The sequence below is a fragment of the Pseudochaenichthys georgianus genome, chromosome 7 (genome assembly GCF_902827115.2).
Source record: "Pseudochaenichthys georgianus chromosome 7, fPseGeo1.2, whole genome shotgun sequence".
In the NCBI taxonomy this organism is placed as follows: Eukaryota; Metazoa; Chordata; class Actinopteri; order Perciformes; family Channichthyidae; genus Pseudochaenichthys; species Pseudochaenichthys georgianus.
The window spans coordinates 45,212,582-45,233,030 of NC_047509.1; the positions used below are offsets into that span (position 1 = coordinate 45,212,582).

The 20,449-nt window shown below is 41.1% G+C and overlaps 2 protein-coding genes across 2 annotated transcripts in view; one reads left to right on the forward strand and one right to left on the reverse strand.

Annotated features, from left to right (window-relative positions):
- The window catches only part of LOC117449257 (Fanconi anemia group A protein-like), an 85,629-nt gene extending 78,582 nt beyond the window's left edge, over positions 1–7,047 (forward strand). Inside the window, exon 42 of the mRNA XM_071203865.1 lies at positions 6,773–7,047. Coding sequence (XP_071059966.1) covers positions 6,773–6,865 — 93 coding nt within the window. The 3' untranslated portion in view covers positions 6,866–7,047. The remainder of the gene's footprint in view (positions 1–6,772) is intronic.
- On the reverse strand, positions 6,949–20,420 carry znf276 (zinc finger protein 276). The gene is made up of 12 exons (XM_034086812.2): positions 20,302–20,420; positions 16,358–16,638; positions 15,122–15,425; positions 14,606–14,646; positions 14,125–14,511; positions 13,056–13,137; positions 12,799–12,873; positions 12,567–12,677; positions 11,779–11,854; positions 11,444–11,561; positions 8,248–8,347; positions 6,949–7,778 (listed from the first exon to the last, which is right to left on the reverse strand). The coding sequence occupies exons 2-12, from the start codon at positions 16,587–16,589 to the stop codon at positions 7,511–7,513; spliced, it is 1,794 nt and encodes a 597-aa protein (XP_033942703.1). The 5' UTR covers positions 16,590–16,638; positions 20,302–20,420; the 3' UTR covers positions 6,949–7,510.
- Positions 20,421–20,449: the final 29 nt, after the last annotated feature.

Genomic DNA, 20,449 nt, shown 5'->3' on the forward strand with positions numbered 1-20,449 from the left:
CCTTTCTGCTTTGTACCTTGCTAAATGGTCTCATGGTCCTTGGAGCGAGGGGCGAATCTCACGGAAGTGATTTCAAAACAAAAGCGGTGATAATATTATAAACAAAGGGAAACAAGGGGAATTTAGCGATCACGACGAAAACGGCCAAGACACACGTTGAGCCCAGAACATGGATGTTACTACGGCTGTAAATATAATAAGCCTGTTTCTAAAATGGACAACATTGTTAGGAGATTTAAACTATACAGCGGTTCTGCTCTGCGGTCACTCGAGTTTGCTTTTTCAAATCAGCTGCTCTTCATTCCTGCTATATTTGAAGAGTGATACAAATATTTGTTACCACAAGTTCTTAAGGAAACTGACACTGTTGGACTCGGTTCTAGTTTGACTTCTACCAGAAATAAAATGAAGTACTTTTACTGTGTACTTTGTGAGTAATCCTCTGTCAGTCCCCTCCATAGTAGGCTACATAATGCATGTTTTCTGCTGTCTTTGATGAATGTATTAGTTAGCCTACTACTTATAATACATTGAAGTACTTTCACTGTGTATTGTTTGAGTAATCCTCTGTCAAAGTCCCTGCTGAGAACAACATCAAGCCACTTCTGCTGAGTTTGATGAGGGAATTATTTTGTGTTGCCATTAGTTCTTCGTGAAATTGATCCTGTTGGACTCAGTAGTGAAACTACCCCACAAGTGCTATGAAGTACTTACTGTGTACTTTTCCAGTACTCCTCTGTCAGTCCCCTCCTGAGAACAAAAATGCATGTTTCTCTGCTATTTTGAGTAAGCGTTAAAAAACCTTTCTTCATGAGACTGATATCGTTGGACAGAGTGTTTTGAGAGGATGGTGGACATGATATCAGCAACACTTCCAGTCAGTACTCCGGCAGCAGCATTTTACACCTTGGAAAGTCTTTAGAGTCTGGGAGCTGGTCTGTCCTTCAGCACACTGACACACTCTGTCACTCTGGCTGGCTTCTGATGAAGCTGTTGTCTTTTAATATATGATTATTTCTCAGCCACTTGTTCTTTCCTCTCAGATTCTTCAGCCTCACCCTTCCATCAGGCCCAGTCAACGCCTCCAGCACACTTCCAGCGTCTGACTCCATATGACATTGTCCTGATGCTGTGAGGGTGATGCCCCATGATCACAACATGACCCCTAGAGTCTGAGTGCCAAGGACCTCATATTATGTCATTACTGTTACATCACCCATTATAACAGTTTGCTTTCCTTTTTCTCTTCTGTTAACTGAATAGTCCTGTCTTTAAGTATATTACAATGTAAAGTCCTTTTCCAGCACCATTTTTACTGTATGTGTTTGGAGAAATGACACAATCAATGGCCCAGCATTGTACTTTATAAACTATGAATCTTGTGGTGCTTGAAGAAATACACACTGGCTAGGCCGGCCAGGTTATATATATATGCCTTTTTTGGAGCCCTTTTTTGCAATATTTATTAAAATGTCACTAGTTATTTAAACAAACCACTATCTGAGGATAATACAAGCAACCACACAACGCCCTTTATCTAGAGATCCATTGAAGCTCATGAAGAATTTATCCTTCCACAAATCTGTTCAACTGCTGTAAGTTAGGGCACTATCTGTGCAGACATTTAAATATTCTTCATTTGCAGTATTTTTTTCAAAAAGTGTTCAGAAAGACTGCATCAATTATATGCTTTATATATATATATATTTATATAATATCAATATTTTTATTAACTAACCAAAGTAAATTTAAATAGCGGGTAAAAATGGGTTAATTGCCATGCATCTGGTGTTTCATATAGTTTACTATTTTAGGCAGAAAAACGTATTGACTAAAACTTTTTAATAATTTACTATAATTTAGAAATGTTTTTGTGAGAAATCATTTCAAAAGTAAAGTTCATTCAGTAATTCAGTATGAACTATTTGATAGCCCTTAAGAATTATTAAGTCCTTAAAGTTGTAAAATGCACTAAAAGCTGAATCTAGATTTATTTTCTGTCTCCATTCGTTCTACTGAGCCGAGAGTGGGAGCTCGGGGGCGGGGCTTAAGGGGCGCGTGCTCTGTGAAAATCACATATTACACATATTTCTGGGTTCCCATGTTTGTGTTTGAACTTCTGTGAAGATTGATGGGCGAGGTCTATCGTAAGAGCCAATAGGAGACCGATATGCATCCACTAGTTAACTAGTTGCCGTTCATATGGCTCACTAGTGAACGTGAAGGCCATACACGTTCACTAGTCAGCCTATATATGCAAATGAAGCAGGCGGGACCCAGATTCTGATTGGTCAGTTCGGCTCTGAGGGAGAGCCTGAGGGGGCTTTCTCCTGCGATGTTTTTCGCAACGTCTTGAAGACGTGAGGTGAATCAGTCGGGTATTTAGTGCCTACTGTTCACATATTGTCCGTGGGAAGTCAGTCAGTGTGTTTTGCCTAGAGAAATACATGTTTCTGCTTTGTGTGTGTGTGTGTGTGTGTGTGTGTGTGTGTGTGTGTGTGTGTGTGTGTGTGTGTGTGTGTGTGTGTGTGTGTGTGTGTGTGTGTGTGTGTGTGTGTGTGTGTGTGTGTGTGTGTGTGTGTGTGTGTGTGTGTGTGTGTGTGTGTGTGTGTGTGTGTGTGTGTGTGTGTGTGTGTGTGTGTGTGTGTGTGTTTTTTTTTTTTTTTGTTGGTGCGAATGTGCGCACGCTTGTGTGTGAGAGCACCGGCACTCGAGACACAAAAGTAGAGGAAGTGATCGCGGGACATTTTATCAGCGGTGCTCATGAAATGAATAAAGCTGAAACACTGGACAGATGTTAAAAACAGCATAACGATAGAATGAAGATAAACAACCTCTCCATATTTGCCAAGACTACTATTTACGGAAGTCACAGCGATCTCTCAAAGCTGTGATCCGAAGAGGGTTACTTCCTCTTTCTATCCATCAATAATGTCCCTCTGTTTTCACAATGCCATTCTAATCCAGCTCCTTTCAAATGGCAGCTTAATATAATGTTTTAAAGTGGATCTGTATTCCTGTCTGCAGTCCTAAGGCAACTTTCTAATGTTAAGAAAGTCTTCAATGTCCTTACCTAATTTGATATACAGTCATATGATCATAATAACACAAATACTTTTGTTTTATGTTTGTAAATATGGTCATATTTTAAAACAGTGTATTTAAGCTCTTAAATAAACTATGTTGGCTGGGTGGCGCTCTATAGCTTAGGGCCAATAGGAGACCTCGATGCATTATTTCCCCTCCTCCTCATTAGCATTCTGTGCAACTAGTGCGACTAGTGCACATTTGGGATCCACTAGTTAACTAGTGAACATTGTAGGCCTCACTAGTTCACTAGTGGAATTTAAACTTCTCTCACTAGTTAACTAGTAAAAGGCAAAGGGTTCACTAGTTAACGCGTAGACATTTTGAGCCCCACTAGTTAACTAGTAAGGTCAAAAGAGGCGTCAACTAGTTAACTAGTGAACGTGTTGCCTTTACTAGTTAACTAGTGAGTTATTCTGGGCGCGACTAGTTAACTAGTGCAGACAAATGTGTGCCACTAGTTAACTAGTCGTGCTTATTTTGTGTGACTAGTTAACATGTCGGAGATTTTGCAGCGCACTAGTTAACTTGTAAGACTTTTAGGGTCACTAGTACGGTCAGAGGGCCACTAGTTCATCAAAAAGCTTACATGTCGGGACTTTGGCGTTACTAGTGCTGCTCCTGGCGTCACTAGTAAGGCATACGTGGTAACTAGTCGGACAAAAGGGCCACTAGTTGCTGAAAAAGAGCGACTAGTGAAATGTTTTATTTAACTAATAAAGCAGAGTGCCTGACTAGTTTGACCATATATCCAACAAGTGAAATCAAGGAGCCAACTAGTGCAGGCCGCTGCCGTCTGATATCAAGGAAATTGAATAAATACTCAAAAGGCTTGCCATAGCAGTGCCTATCTCCAGAAGAAAAAGCACCTAAACGACGACATGCAGAGCTACGTGAAGAGCAGGTGGACCAACTGGAGAAGTACCACCATTCAAAAGCTTTCTGATGCGGGTCTTGAAACAAAGCAGAGAAATGATGACCGTTAGTGGCCACAGGTGCGAAAGCTCTCTCTAGAGCTACTGTAACCGAATCTCGGGGACCGGAGAAAGTGGAGCAATATTCTCACCACGCCAAGCAACAGCCTAGAACAACCTCAACAAGTAACCACGTAAGCCATGCTACTGATGCTGGACAGGTTTTCAGTGGCTGCACAATAAACTGCAACATACAAATCAATGTAAATAAATTTCCAAATAATGGATCAACGCTCTCTGTCTAATATGTTCGCTAGCTGTTAGTGTTGTTGCATAACAACCTATGTTTCGCGCAGAAGGCAACGGAGGGACTATTTTATTTTGAACATCATTATTTACTAATAAAAACTATTTAAATTAGAGTGTGTATTTTTTTTCATATTGCCACACTTGGTAACCGTTTTATGAAAGGCCGTGATATATGCTCATTATATCACAGCTAAGGGGGTTGTCGACCCTCCGCTTCGCGTCGGGCCGAACCACGGCCTGTCGTGAGCTATTGCTTAAATATATCACCCCTGTTGTGCAATATATATAAATATTTAACATATTTAATAAAATATTTAACACATGTGCAGAATGGCCCGCCCCATACGTGCCACCAGTGGCAGCGCCAGGGTATGGCTGGGGTAGGCTACACCCATACCAAGAAATGGCTTAGCCCCACCATGAAAAATGATGTTAAAGTAAGCAAAATAAAGTCTGCCAACTCGCGCGGAGTAAATTGCACAGACAGCAGTTAGTAAGATTGATTTCAGTAGCCACGGTTTTGAAAACTTTTGTCACGTAGTGATCGTCTTCTCAATAGAACATCTTTGATAACGGCGTGGTGTTGTTGCAGGAAGTCCCGACGGAGAATACTTTTGCTGTAGTACAGGGCAGAGCCATATAATAGTAATAATATGGCTCTGGTACAGGGGTACACATAACTGGTACGCAGGTTATGTGCGTAATCTGAAATGCGTACCGTCACTTGTGTCACAAAGCGCATTTGCGTACCGACGTACTTGTGAAGCTTTTCCAGAAGGCGGTTAGATCACCGGACGACAGAGTCGGTCTCCGTGTGCACAGACAGGGCTGCTGTTAACGTCGGTCTGTACAACGGAACTGAGCCAAAACTACGCCAACCGGCTGCGGAGGGAGACTCCCCCCCTCACTGGAGAACTGCGCTAAAATAGCTGATCACAACGTTCACGCTCTGTGGTCACGAAGTACTCCACTAGTCCCCCCCCCCCTCTGTCGACTTTCCTGAAGTACTCCCCCGTTGATAGAAATCAACACGTAATGAATTAAGACCCCACGGTTTGATGATTGATAGGTGTGTGGGTTGTCTTTCATTTTGACACGCAGACAAATGTTATAATAAACATAGATACTGTATGTTAAATTGATATATCCGCCTTCTTTCATGTATCTTTCCATTCCCACAACAATATACATAAAGAAATGGCATATTTTGGACATAGTTCGAATGGTGATTAATCATGATTAATTAATTTTTAAGCTGTGATTAATCTGATTAAACATTTTTAATCGTTTGACAGCCCTAATATATATATATATATATATTAAAAAAAATGAAATTACAATTTACAAAATACACATCAAGTACCAGTAACGGTATTTAAAAAGTGTAGCATGTACAGTATAAAAAGGGTGTGATAGCAGCCAGGTGATTGTATTAAAAGTAGAAGTATAGTTATTTACAGATTTATTACAGAAGTTGAATTGTCAAAATAAGAGACAGCAGCCAGTAATAATAAATATGAAGCGGTATATATATACCGCTTCATATTTATTATTACTATTGTCAAAATAAGAGACAGCAGCCAGTAATAATAGTAATAATAAATATGAAGCGGTATATATATATATCTGTACTTTTATATATATATATATATCTGTACTTTTATATATATATATATATTATATATAAGCGGTATATATATATATATATATATATACAGCCAGTAATAATAAATATGAAGCGGTATATATATTATATATATTCAACTTCTGTACTAAATCTGTAAATAACTATACTTCTACTTTTAATACAATCACCTGGCTGCTATCACACCCTTTTTATACTGTACATGCTACACTTTTTAAATACCGTTACTGGTACTTGATGTGTATTTTGTAAATTGTAATTTCATTTTTATCTTAAATATTTTATGCATGTCTTCTTAATTAATATGAAACAATTTTTGGCTCTTTACTTTTGCTGTAACAATCTGTTACTGTCAGTAATCCCCAATTTCTAGAAATGTAACAGTAATCTGATTACTTAGTCTTATTATGTAACTTTGTATCCTGATTACGTAATCCCATTACATGTATCCGTTACTCCTCAAGCCTGCAGCCCCTGTACCGGGGAAATGTCCCCCCCACTTCTGTCCCCACCACTTTGCATTAGGATAACTTGTTCGGAAAATAGCGTGCACAAAGAATTGTGCACTTTGAGAGGTTTATTTGAGAACATGTAGAATCTGGGTGTATTTCTGGTAACCCAAGTGGAGCAGTTTGGACCTGAGACACGTTTAATATTACTAATCATTTAATAGAGAATAGCTTTACAGCAGCGTAGCATAGTTTCTGCTCTAGTTGCCAAAAAGATATTGTTAGAATATGTGTATTCTGTATGTATGTATTATAACTTTTCTAACAAAACCACGTCCCTGCCCCCCCTCTCCTTCCTGTCCGTGCAGCTGCAGTCCCAGGTGTCAGCGTTGGACCCCGAGGTGTCAGCAGCTCTCTCTCTGCAGCTGGACCCCGACAGCCCAGAGATGGAGTTCCTCTGAAGCTGCTCGCTGACGTCAGGCATAGGAACCCCCCCCCTCCCTTCATTCATTTGTGTATACATAATAAATGCACAAAGGACGTATTATACACATGAACACCTTTTACTGTTTTCAATACAGATTCAAGCATTGTAATAACTTAATTTAAAACAGTGACAAAATAAAACAGTCATTGGAAGTCATCCTGTGTGAGGAAGATACACACTGCATACAAGTACTTCACAATATGTTCAGCTAACAAAACTATTGCAGGAAAGGACTGCATTTCTGTCGGTCAGACGGTTTATATGCGACTTTGTGTTTCTGCTGTCAGATCAACTGTGTGTACAGATGCATATTCCAGTCATCAGAACGGTGACGGCCCCAGGAGGGCCTGTGTATGCCCCAAAGAAAGCTACACACCCTAAACATGTAGTCAGAAGAGGCTGACAATGGAATAACAGCTTACATCTGGAATGAAAGGATAAGTACACACTCTAAAGCTTTCCATAACATAGTAAATATCCTATATCTTCTGAAATGAAACTTAATGTTTCAGACAACAGCTTGGCCCTTAACCTAGATAATCATTTGTATATTGGAAGAGAAGAGAGACAAACATCAGTGGGGGGGGGGCTGTTATATCCCGGTGCAGCACGCCTGCTGTCACCTGTCCTGCTCCTGCTGCCCCCCCTCCCCGCTCAGAGCCAGTGCGTGGAGCTCAGAGTAGGGCGGCTGCTCGCTGCCCCCTCTCTGGACCTTGGCCTGGATCAGCGGGTGCACCATGGACATGTGGACGTTCAGGTTGTGGGCCTTCTCGAAGCGCTTCCCGCACATCAGGCACGCAAAGTCCAGGTCCGCCTCCGCCTTGTGTTTGGTCATGTGGTATTTAAGCGATGCTCGCTGGCGACACTGGAACCCGCACACCTCACATCTGACGGGAAAACATGTAAACCATAATAACATGTGAAGCCTGCTTTCACCACTCACATTTATTATTTCTAAATGATTCACCAAATGCAGTCAGGGTTAGTAGTCCAGTCTTCAAGCCCCAAAGTGTGTAAGCGGTCTGTGGTTAACACAGTCTGAAGATATCTAAACATGTTGTTCTAAGCTTCTATGTATCAGAAAACAGCGGTTGCTAACGTCATCACGATAAACATTAGCTGCATTCAGCTTAGTAGTGGTGACGTGAGGTCATGTGACCGTGATGTTAGGTTTATACTTCTGAAGATTGTATATACCCTTAAAAAGTGGTGTTAGGTATCATCAACATGTGACGCATATCTCATTTTCAGCAATATTCCGAAGTGCCCCAATCGATTATGTTTCTTTTTGTATAAAATACTTTATATAATTGTTCATAAGCTACACACGTGGCAGACTACACCAGGAGCACTCACTGCAGTGGCTTGGCCCCGGAGTGTCTCATCTGGTGAACTGAGAGGTGCTTCCTCTGTTTGAAGGTCTGGCCGCACTGGTCACAGATGTAGTTCCTCTCTTCTGGAAACACAAAGTAGGCAGTGCAAGCCAAACACAGGTTAACACCGGCAACTTAAAATATATTTGTTTTGCTCAATTTCAGGTGTATATCAGTATGTAGTGTCTCTACTTTAAAGAGTCCTCTCCTGCTGATGTTCAGGTATATATCAGTATGTAGTGTCTCTACTTTAAAGAGTCCTCTCCTGCTGATGGTCAGGTGTATATCAGTATGTAGTGTCTCTACTTTAAAGAGTCCTCTCCTGCTGATGTTCAGGTGTATATCAGTATGTAGTGTCTCTACTTTAAAGAGTCCTCTCCTGCTGATGTTCAGGTGTATATCAGTATGTAGTGTCTCTACTTTAAAGAGTCCTCTCCTGCTGATGTTCAGGTGTATATCAGTATGTAGTGTCTCTACTTTAAAGAGTCCTCTCCTGCTGATGTTCAGGTGTATATCAGTATGTAGTGTCTCTACTTTAAAGAGTCCTCTCCTGCTGATGTTCAGGTGTATATCAGTATGTAGTGTCTCTACTTGAAAGAGTCCTCTCCTGCTGATGTTCAGGTGTATATCAGTATGTAGTGTCTCTACTTTAAAGAGTCCTCTCCTGCTGATGTTCAGGTGTATATCAGTATGTAGTGTCTCTACTTTAAAGAGTCCTCTCCTGCTGATGGTCAGGTGTATATCAGTATGTAGTGTCTCTACTTTAAAGAGTCCTCACCTGCTGATGTGCAGGTGTATATCAGTATTTAGTGTCTCTACTTTAAAGAGTCCTCTCCTGCTGATGTTCAGGTGTATATCAGTATGTAGTGTCTCTACTTTAAAGAGTCCTCTCCTGCTGATGTTCAGGTGTATATCAGTATGTAGTGTCTCTACGTTAAAAGAGTCCTCTCCTGCTGATGTGCAGGTGTATATCAGTATGTAGTGTCTCTACTTTAAAGAGTCCTCTCCTGCTGATGTTCAGGTGTATATCAGTATGTAGTGTCTCTACTTTAAAGAGTCCTCTCCTGCTGATGTGCAGGTGTATATCAGTATGTAGTGTCTCTACTTGAAAGAGTCCTCTCCTGCTGATGTTCAGGTGTATATCAGTATGTAGTGTCTCTACTTTAAAGAGTCCTCTCCTGCTGATGTTCAGGTGTATATCAGTATGTAGTGTCTCTACTTGAAAGAGTCCTCTCCTGCTGATGTTCAGGTGTATATCAGTATGTAGTGTCTCTACTTTAAAGAGTCCTCTCCTGCTGATGTTCAGGTGTATATCAGTATGTAGTGTCTCTACTTTAAAGAGCCCTTTCCTGCTGATGTTCAGGTGTATATCAGTATGTAGTGTCTCTACTTTAAAGAGTCCTCTCCTGATGATGTTCAGGTGTATATCAGTATGTAGTGTCTCTACTTGAAAGAGTCCTCTCCTGCTGATGTTCAGGTGTATATCACTATGTAGTGTCTCTACTTTAAAGAGTCCTCTCCTGCTGATGTTCAGGTGTATATCAGTATGTAGTGTCTCTACTTTAAAGAGTCCTCTCCTGCTGATGTTCAGGTGTATATCAGTATGTAGTGTCTCTCCTTTAAAGAGTCCTCTCCTGCTGATGTTCAGGTGTATATCAGTATGTAGTGTCTCTACTTTAAAGAGTCCTCTCCTGCTGATGTCCAGGTGTATATCAGTATGTGGTGTCTCTACTTTAAAGAGTCCTCTCCTGCTGATGTTCAGGTGTATATCAGTATGTGGTGTCTCTACTTTAAAGAGTCCTCTCCTGCTGATGTTCAGGTGTATATCAGTATGTAGTGTCTCTACTTTAAAGAGTCCTCTCCTGCTGATGTCCAGGTGTATATCAGTATGTAGTGTCTCTACTTTAAAGAGTCCTCTCCTGCTGATGTCCAGGTGTATATCAGTATGTGGTGTCTCTACTTTAAAGAGTCCTCTCCTGCTGATGTTCAGGTGTATATCAGTATGTGGTGTCTCTACTTTAAAGAGTCCTCTCCTGCTGATGTTCAGGTGTATATCAGTATGTGGTGTCTCTACTTTAAAGAGTCCTCTCCTGCTGATGTTCAGGTGTATATCAGTATGTAGTGTCTCTACTTTAAAGAGTCCTCTCCTGCTGATGTCCAGGTGTATATCAGTATGTAGTGTCTCTACTTTAAAGAGTCCTCTCCTGCTGATGTTCAGGTGTATATCAGTATGTGGTGTCTCTACTTTAAAGAGTCCTCTCCTGCTGATGTTCAGGTGTATATCAGTATGTAGTGTCTCTACTTTAAAGAGTCCTCTCCTGCTGATGTCCAGGTGTATATCAGTATGTAGTGTCTCTACTTTAAAGAGTCCTCTCCTGCTGATGTCCAGGTGTATATCAGTATGTGGTGTCTCTACTTTAAAGAGTCCTCTCCTGCTGATGTTCAGGTGTATATCAGTATGTGGTGTCTCTACTTTAAAGAGTCCTCTCCTGCTGATGTTCAGGTGTATATCAGTATGTGGTGTCTCTACTTTAAAGAGTCCTCTCCTGCTGATGTTCAGGTGTATATCAGTATGTAGTGTCTCTACTTTAAAGAGTCCTCTCCTGCTGATGTCCAGGTGTATATCAGTATGTAGTGTCTCTACTTTAAAGAGTCCTCTCCTGCTGATGTTCAGGTGTATATCAGTATGTAGTGTCTCTACTTTAAAGAGTCCTCTCCTGCTGATGTTCAGGTGTATATCAGTATGTAGTGTCTCTACTTTAAAGAGTCCTCTCCTGCTGATGTTCAGGTGTATATCAGTATTTAGTGTCTTTACTTTAAAGAGTCCTCTCCTGCTGATGTTCAGGTGTATATCAGTATTTAGTGTCTCTACTTTAAAGAGTCCTCTCCTGCTGATGTTCAGGTGTATATCAGTATTTAGTGTCTCTACTGGAACATGTCTCCATGCTTTAATGTTCAAAAAGCTCTTTATTTTTCTCATACTGCCTGTGTTGCAGCACCTCTTTTCACCCTCTGTCTGAAACCAGAGCTCTGATTGGTTAGCTGGCTGGCTCTATTGTGATTGGTCAACACCTTAAAGATATCCCGCCCCTTTGCCTATCACGTACAATGTGTTTGAGTGCTAGCCAATAGAATCAGTGGTACATGTGATGTAAGGAAACAGACCCCAGTGACCCTACCGGTGTGGATGAGCTTGACGTGGCGCTGCAGGTAGCGGTCGATCATGAACACCTTGTTGCAGCCGGGGTGAGGGCAGGGCCGCTCCTTCATCTCCTCGTGATGCTCCTTGATGTGCTTCTAAACCCCCCCAATAGGAAATTCAGTCCATTAACAGTCAAAGCAAAGCACTTTGAAACTTTATACAGAATATGGAGTAGTATGGAGAAGAACTAAAGGACTGAAATACTAAGTCCTGAAGCATTTCTGGATTGATACACATTGAGTAATTGGATCAATAATGGCGTATGTATCCGTTAATAAAAGTGAAATGATGTCATGGTTTTTGAAATGTGACCTTCAAACCATCAGGAGCTCTGTAGACGGCGGTGCAGCCCTGATACGGACACTTGTAGATGTTCGGCAGCTCCTCTCTGAAAACAAAACACAAAGGTCGTGTGATCGATGCATGCTGAACAACCTTGTCAAAGTGTACTGAGGTGAACTGTAACAACACAGGAATAAGACCTCTTAAGAACTATACAAACCTACAGCTTCACGACCAAGCATTAGGGCCAAATGGGTAAACAAATTATAATGATTCATAATTCAATTCAAAACCTTTATTTATCCAGGTAAAATCCCATTGAGATCAATGTTCTCTTTTCAAGGGAGACCTGCAGAAACCAGAATAGATTTAAATTCAGAGTTTCCAAGATCTAAATGGGAAACTGCGATTGATTGAGTTGGTTCATACATTTATCTTTTTAAATATTCCCTGAAATTAAAGTAGTACATTAAAAAGTGCATATTCTCAAAGTTTATGAAGTCAAACATTTGCAAGACGCTGCCGTCTGAATTGAGTTGTGCCCAAAGCAGAGTCATAATGGTTAGGGTCACCTGCAGTGAGCAAAGGTCCATAAAGAAACATCTACATGTTGTATCTGTTCTTTTATTTTCATTTTCTCTTACAAATGTATTTCTTTTTTTTCAATCTCTAAGGAATATCAAGGTCTTTTCTTGTAATATGACCCTCTTGCATTGAATGGCCCTGAAACCCCATGGTACAACTTCCCATAAAGTATACATTAAATAAACTGATGCTGGATGGAGGTTGTGTATAACGAAATATAGACGTGTACGTACGCTTTAGGTTTCAACTTGTTCTTCCAGCCGGGTTTGGGTCCAGGTTTTTTTCTAACTTTGGGCTCCTCCTGGGCCTTCAGGCTCCTTCTTCTCTTGTTGGGGACGCTCACCCTGGGGGGGGGGGAAAGCTTCACTAAACACTGTGACCTGCTCCTGTCTGGCTTCACCTGCAGTCTGGGTTAGGGCAGTCCGTCTGCTGCTTGAGAAGAAACTGAAGAATATCTGCACCCACCTTTTGTCTGGTTCAAACTCATCGTCAGATAACCGCCCTCTCCTACTCTCCTCAAAGTCATCCTCGGAGATCACCCTTCACACACACACACACACACACACACACACACACACAGACAGACAGACAGACAGACAGACAGACACACAGACACACAGACACACAGACACACAGACACACAGAGTTAAAGTGTAGAGGTTAAGACCTTCCATCATTGCAACAGATATTGAGGCTTGGGAGAGGAACCCAGAGGGACTCACCTGTCAGACAGATCACTGTCGGGGGCCCTGTCCTCCAGTTGGGCCACAGCAGGGGACAACGCTTCGTCATGACCTGTGAAGTCTGAGAGAGGAAAACACAACGGGACAAACCAGCGGGACATTTAGAGAATGCTCAGTGATGAGATGGTATATTACATATTAGATGGTAACAAATTACGTCTGCGCAAATCTATGCCAGAGTTTCACAAACCTTTCATATCCTGCAACTCATTTACGTGAATAAACCAAGATATACATAACAAAATTAATAAGTAGTTTTAAGAATGGGATTCACGATCTACATCCCATAAATGTGAAATAATCAGTAATCCAATCGTCATTGGCAATGGGAAGAAGGTTATTATTGGTATGGTATCTCGAAAGAATTATTTTAAACTGACGGGGTAAACACTACACCACACACATCACAGTTCAACATCCCAGGAAATACATCTGAGTACTGAGGGGATCTACTGTACGATAACAGTGATATATTAAAAACACAGAATGATTGATGCCCAGCATTCATATGTATTCTTTCTGCTGTTTTATTTCATTCTATTTGCATTTGGTCATCGACCAACGGGCTGGACGTATCACTCATCACTCATGTGTGGGTGCTTCGCATCATATTGATAACATGCTCAGAAGATCACCGTCCTGCTCCCTCCTCTCTGACCCCTCTGGGGACTAGCATATGAATTAACTTCTTATATCTTGTATTGAGTGTTTTTTAGTAAACATGTCTATCCTCTCATGCAGACTTCACTTCAGCACGTGCACTCTCCTTTGAAGCCACTGCTGGAGTGACATCAGAACATGATGACCCTGCTGCAGCAAGCTAAAAAGTATGACTACAAAACCTAAATAAATTAGAAGACAAAGAACAGATTTAGAGTCAATAAGTGAACGATGAAGGGTTGTGTAATATCTGTGACTATATGAAGAGGTTGTATCAGAAGACTGAGGATTTCTTGCAACTAACCACTTAAATCTCAAGCTCCAGGCTTCTCTTGAGCTCTCCAGGACTGATCGTTGGACACACCAGTAACAGCTGTAGCAGTCTCACCTTCAGGGTTGCAGGTCCAGTCCGCCGGGCTCTGAGAGAGGACTGCAGCCGGACAGTGCTGAGCTAAAGTGCTCACACTCCCCGATGCTGTCCTCACATTCCCGCTGCGCCCCTCCTCCTCTTCCTCCTCCCAAGACACCCCTCCCTCTCCATTGGCCCTCCCACTGCATGAGTTCATAGAGAATGGTTGTGCAGCTGGGGTGCGCTGAGTGTCCATGATATATCTGTGACCATCAACACACCCCCAGGCGGCCTGAACAGAGCCCCAGCCCCGGCCCTCCAGCACCTCCTTCAGGTCGGGACAGGAGCGGCAGGCCCCCCCGTGATGGTGGGCCCAGGACACGAGGCTGTGGAGGCACTGAGGGTCTGAGGTGAAGGAGTGAGGAGCTAAAGGGGAACAGCAACAGATAAAGGAGATCAGTCCACCTGCGTTTCATCTCATTTCTGTAAGAACGACCACAGAAGGAATGCTCTTACTTACTTATCGGGACGTGGTTTACGGAGGCTTCTGGACACTTCTTCCTGAAAGGGAACCAGGCAGCAGCTCATATTTGGAGATGTTTATGCTTGAACAACAGAGATTCTTATAGTATAGTCACACTTGGCCAGACTGTTTGTTAGAGCCAGTGCTTTGTTTTGTAAAAATGATACAGAAATATAGTCATGTAATTGTGACTTCTGTCGTCAAGAGACTATAAAATACTACATTCCCACCAGCCTTCTAAGAGACACAGAGTGTGTGAAGACGCCATCAGTTTTAAACCGTTCATTTATATTACACAACGTAGAAAACAGAAAGGTGATCTTAGTTGTTTATTATTTTATTTGAGTTTTGCCTCTTTTGTTTTGATTTGTTTGACTGTTGTCCTGTTTTCTTAACGTGTGGTATGAACTTTGAGTCGCACAACATCACCACATGGTCTGAAAGCAGACAAGTCGTCACAACTGTAATAATAACAAACGCACTGAAAGATATGCGTCCTCTTCTCAGACTCACCAGCTCTTCAGGTTCTCTTTCCCGGCCGCTGGGAGGTTGACTCTCTGCAGGAACCGGATCAGGATGCTGTGGCACTTGTAGAACTTGGAGTGGCATTTCTTGCAAATGAACTCTGATAATCGGGGGTCGCGATCCAACTGGACCCCCACCAGTCGCTGGAAGTCTGTGTGGAATAAGAGGAGGGACGTCGGCTCATCGTCAGTAATATCCGCGGCCCCCCGGGGCCTCCTGTTGAAGGCGTGTCGCAGGCTGCGCAGAGAGAAGTTCCCGTGGCAGAGCCGGCAGAGGGCGGTGGACAGGCGACCTGGTGGAGGACACGCAGCAGATGTTCTTATGAACTGTCCCTCATGATGCAAATCTGGACGCTTGATTGGAGGGTTACTTTAAAAATGTATTCTGAAACAATTACTAATGACCTGTACAAACATGTAGTCAGTAGCCAAACTAATTATCACAATATAAATGTAATGTAACCTGATTACTTTCTTTTCTTCATCTCATGAAGCATATTCACGCAGTAGCCTATACAGAACATGAGCAGAATTTATATCTGAGTGGACAGAAAATGCTCCGTTTTAGAAGATTACGATTAAAAAAGAAAATGGTTTTACTGTAATGGAATCGATTGTATACTTACATAATCTTTTTGCATGTAATCCATTACTCCCCGAGCCTATCTAAAGTAAATATATCCAAGTAAGGACCTTGAATATAAGTCACTTCTAGCTAAACGCAGAGGACACCATTAAATAAACTGCAAATCAAACCGGGCTTTGTTTTGGTCAGACATGTTCACATAGCTTAGAACCTATAAGACAGTCATATCAGAATAGATCTGATCCAATACGCAGGAGAATACAATTGACTTCCACTTTGTGACGACCAACTGATTTATTTTATGGACAGCAGAACTATCCAAGAAGATGTTTTCTGATAAGCAAAGCACCTAACTGCATTTTTATTAAATATATTATTTTGGTGACTTCTATGTGACCAAACCCAATTACATCTATATGTTTCTGTTTCTGTAGTAGATTGGTTTTTATGCAGTATTCAAATGTATATTGCATATTTTATATTGTGTATTCTTAAGATACTCTATTGATACAATTTATTTTGTATTCTTTTTTTATTTTATTATATTATTTTGTTATGACTTTTAGCAATGCTGTTGTGACAAACCAATTTCCCAACTTTGGATGAATAAAGCGTCCTCCATTCTCCCGGGACACTGACCTGCGGCTCTGGTCTTGCCCTCTGGAGGTTTCTGTGTGTCGACAGCTGCGTTCACACTGCAGTCTAAGTCAGCCATGTTGTCTTTTTCTGCGTCGTCATGGTAAAGGTTGTCAGTGGTAACAGGGACGGTCTTCTTAGGTCGGCCTCTGTTTCCAGACGGCTTCTTCTCCTCAGTGACGCTCGTCTGCGTCCCGCTGCTCTGCGATGGCCTTGGACGTCTGCTTTTCTTCATAGTTTATCGATTCTTGGAATCTCAGCAGCAGATGATGGAGCCCTGCAGCCTGTGACAAATAGATGTGATAAAATGAAGATATAATAAGTTAAACTTGATCATATCTATTCTTGTGTAATAGATCCTAAAATGACTGTTCATGTTGTTTGAATTATAATGTGCAAAATATTACATCTGTCCTATAGAAAGCTCCTTTTTTACCCAGCCTTCTGTGCACCAACATATGCAGTGGTGGAATGTAACCAGGTACATTTACACAAGTACTGTACTAAGTATCAACTTGAGGTACTTATACTTTACTTGAGTACTTCCATTTCTGCCCATTTAGACTTTTTCTCCACTACATCTCAAAGGGAAATATTGTACTTTTGACTCCACCTCATTTATTTGTCATTTGGAGTTACCAGTTACTTTTTACAGATGTAACATAACATGTTTACTTGTAATGGAGTATATTTACAGTGGTATTAGGACTTTAGCTTCAGTAAAGGATCTGAGTAGGATGTTTTTCCATACCAAGCATTCATGCAACTGAGTTACCAATGTATTATTTTTGCAATAACCAGTAGAATTCAATCATATAAAATCTGAATCATTTAGTGGGAATGCTGATACAGCATTCTTCTACGCACACATTCTTTATTCTTATTCGGGTAATTTTGCGCCTCTTCTGCTCCCACATCGCAGAAACTCCATTCAAACATCAAAACGTTCAGGTCGATCGGGAATCGATGGCTATTACTTTTTTCATTCATAACTTTCATAATTCCAGGGATATAATTCATCACATTTTTAACATGGAAGTCAATGGAAAAACTCTTCAGACTTGAAAAATCTTCATGCGACTTCAACTGCTAACTGTTCCTTCATACTTTCACTCAAACACCTCATTCAAACTTTAAAATGTTACACATCTTTCTGACATTATTTGTGTCACACAACTTTTAAATCAGATTAATACTTTTAGAGATATTAAACATTGTTCAGACCTTGGTGAAGAGGCCATCTTCAGATTTTAACATTAGTGTGTATTGCGCAGCTTGTTAAGGCTCGAGTGCGTGATGTCACAGCTAGAGTGGGGGACAGCTTGAAATTCGCCTCCATATATATTTTTTAAACCTGCCACAATTCCCAAACCCTACACTCCTGAGATATAATTTTTCATGAAAAACTTAGGAAAACCTCAGGTTTTCAAAATGTTCAAAATGCTCAAACCTAGATTGGAAAATAATTTTTTAAGCAAAATAATTAAACAAAATGTCTCTTGAGGGCATGAAGTGACAAAAACGTTCAACATGTATCCATTAAGGCCCATTGTAAGTTCAGCCTGATCTTTCCTCACAGCAGCGGCTGCACACCTTTAGTTAATCTGCCAAAAAGGCCACATTATGGACCCAAAAATACACAAAAAGCACACTTCAGACGCTCAGGGTCCTTGACATGCTTCACACGTTGAAATGTCACCGATATCTGTTACGGTTCTTCAACAAAACGTTCACATGTAAGAGGTTTATCTCTCATTCAGAACAATGGAAAGGCTCTCCTCTCACTGATTACTGCACATCACCATGGAAACCTCTGATCTCTGGACTCAAGCACAGGTGTTTCATAACCTTGTTACCTCAAACATAAACCTGTGTGTTGGAGATACCGACATGCTCAGAACGCCACCAAACATAACATGATGGTTAACACTGTGGCCCTGAACAGCTCAAATCTGATGTTACATAATGTGGTGTTACCATGGTAAATCAAATCAAGTTTTATTTATATAGCACATTTATAAATGATTTTTGGTCGAGCCAAAGTGCTGTACATAAAATAAAAATAGCCTACAGTAGAGACACTTTACAGCAAATACAACAGCACAGATTGTTCAGAATATCAGTATGAGAAAAACGACACCCTCTGTCCTTAGACCCTCACATCGTACAAGGAAAAACTTCCAGAGAAAAGCCACAGTTTAAAGGGAACATGGGAGAAACCTCAGGGAGAGCAGCAGAGGAGGGATCCCTCTCCCAGGACGGACAGACGGACAATAGATGCCGTGTGTAAATCGAAGAGATCATACATTTTACAGCATATAGACCGAATGTTAGGAAATGCATGTGTCTGTAATAAGAAGATGAATCCACGAGGATGTCATATTGTATAACATGTCATGTTTATGGCATGCCTCGCCATAACACGATATCGCTGTAACTCCAATGGACACGGTCCGATCGTCCCCCAATGTTCACTTGTATATCACTGGTCCATGCCTCAACAGCTCTATGCCAAATCTGAGATCTCACCATAGGCTGTTTCCATGGAAACTTATCCCTCACCAAAAAACACGATGTTGCTGTAGCTCCAATGGACATGGTCCGATCGTCCCCCAATCTTCACCTGTATATCACCTTTCCATGCCTCAACAGCTCTACGTCAAATCTGACATCTCACCATATGCCGTTTCCTCGCCAAAAAACACGATGTTGTCGTAACGCCTATGAAAAGGGTCAAAACAGCACCAGACTTCAGATAATGGTTAATGGTCTATGTGCCAATAGTGAGTTTTCCTCAAAAGCTGTTGCCATGGCAACACATCCCTTTCAATAAAACACGATACTGAACTCTGAACTATGAAAATGGTCAAAAAGTGCTCAAACTTCACATGTGTGCCAACAGTCCAGCCGTGAAGACATCTAGGGGACAGTTTTGAGATTTCTTCAAATGCCGTTGCCATGGCAACACAATGGTCGCCATGAAACACGGTTTTCTCATAACTTCAGTGAAAATGCTCCAAATGGCCCAAAACTTCACAGGTTTGGTAACAATGCAGCCATCAACACATCTAAGAGTATTATGGGGTGTCATCAAATACCGTTGCCATGGTGACAGATCATTCACCATCAAGTTTTGCAGGTCACCCTTGAAAAAGAGATCTTTTGATCTCAAGGGGCTTTCACCTGGTTAAATAAAGGCTACAAACAAACAAACAAGTTAGTTCAAAAGTTTGCAGTTCAAATATTCTGCTGCTTTTCCAAGCCTTTTTTACTTTCTTTTCTTCTCTTATCACACATTCAAGCCGCCAGTGTTCATGTATCATTTCAGTCTAAATTATTCACTTTCTTCTTACACATTACATTTCAGCAAAGCAATTCAGCGTCAGCTTTTCAGCATAAAGCATTCCCACTAGCAATTTATTCAGGAATTGCATTCTCTAGTTGCTATAGAGAATGCAACTAGAGACTTTAACCCTAAACTTTAGAACTATTATTATGATCTGCTCAGTTAATTTAGCTGATTCAATTATATTGAGTTGATTATATTGAGTTAATATGTTGTTATTCTTCAATTCAAAGAATGTTCAAACTAATTTAAAGTTAAAAATAAGAGTTATTTTACTATTAAAGCCCAATGTGACATATGTCACATTTCAGATATTTGACACTAGGGGGGGGGGGGGGGGGGGGGGTTCTTGTCAGAAATTTCTTTTAAGTGGTCTATTTAGTCTAAATTATGTTCCCCTTAATTTCCCCAAAAGTAGATGGGTCCGGGTTCTTATGGACAGAACGTCCACAATATTCTCACTTAACAACACGACACACTGTTACTGTCAACAAGCTAGTGCTAGCTGTTAGCCTGAGCATCCTGAATGAGCATGCTACGTGTTAGCTCGTGTTCAGATGTTACATCGTTATGACTACTGTAGTGATGCGTTAATGCCTACCGTCACACTCTGTAAATCCTAGCACTTCCAGAACATGTTGTTGGAACATAGATATGATTTTCATGAGCCAGGAACACAGCTCTGTGATCCCAACGCTGCTGCCAGTTGTAAACATTAGAACCCGGAAGTCCTACTGGAACAAAATACA

Coding starts and splice junctions, on each gene's coding strand:
- znf276 (XM_034086812.2), bottom strand. CDS start 16,589: ATGAAGAAAAGCAGACGTCCAAGGCCATCGCAGAGCAGCGGGACGCAG. Junction 14,647..15,121: donor AAAGAGAACCTGAAGAGCTG/GTGAGTCTGAGA, acceptor GTTCCCTTTCAG/GAAGAAGTGTCCAGAAGCCT. Junction 12,874..13,055: donor GACAGTGATCTGTCTGACAG/GTGAGTCCCTCT, acceptor GTGTGTGTGAAG/GGTGATCTCCGAGGATGACT.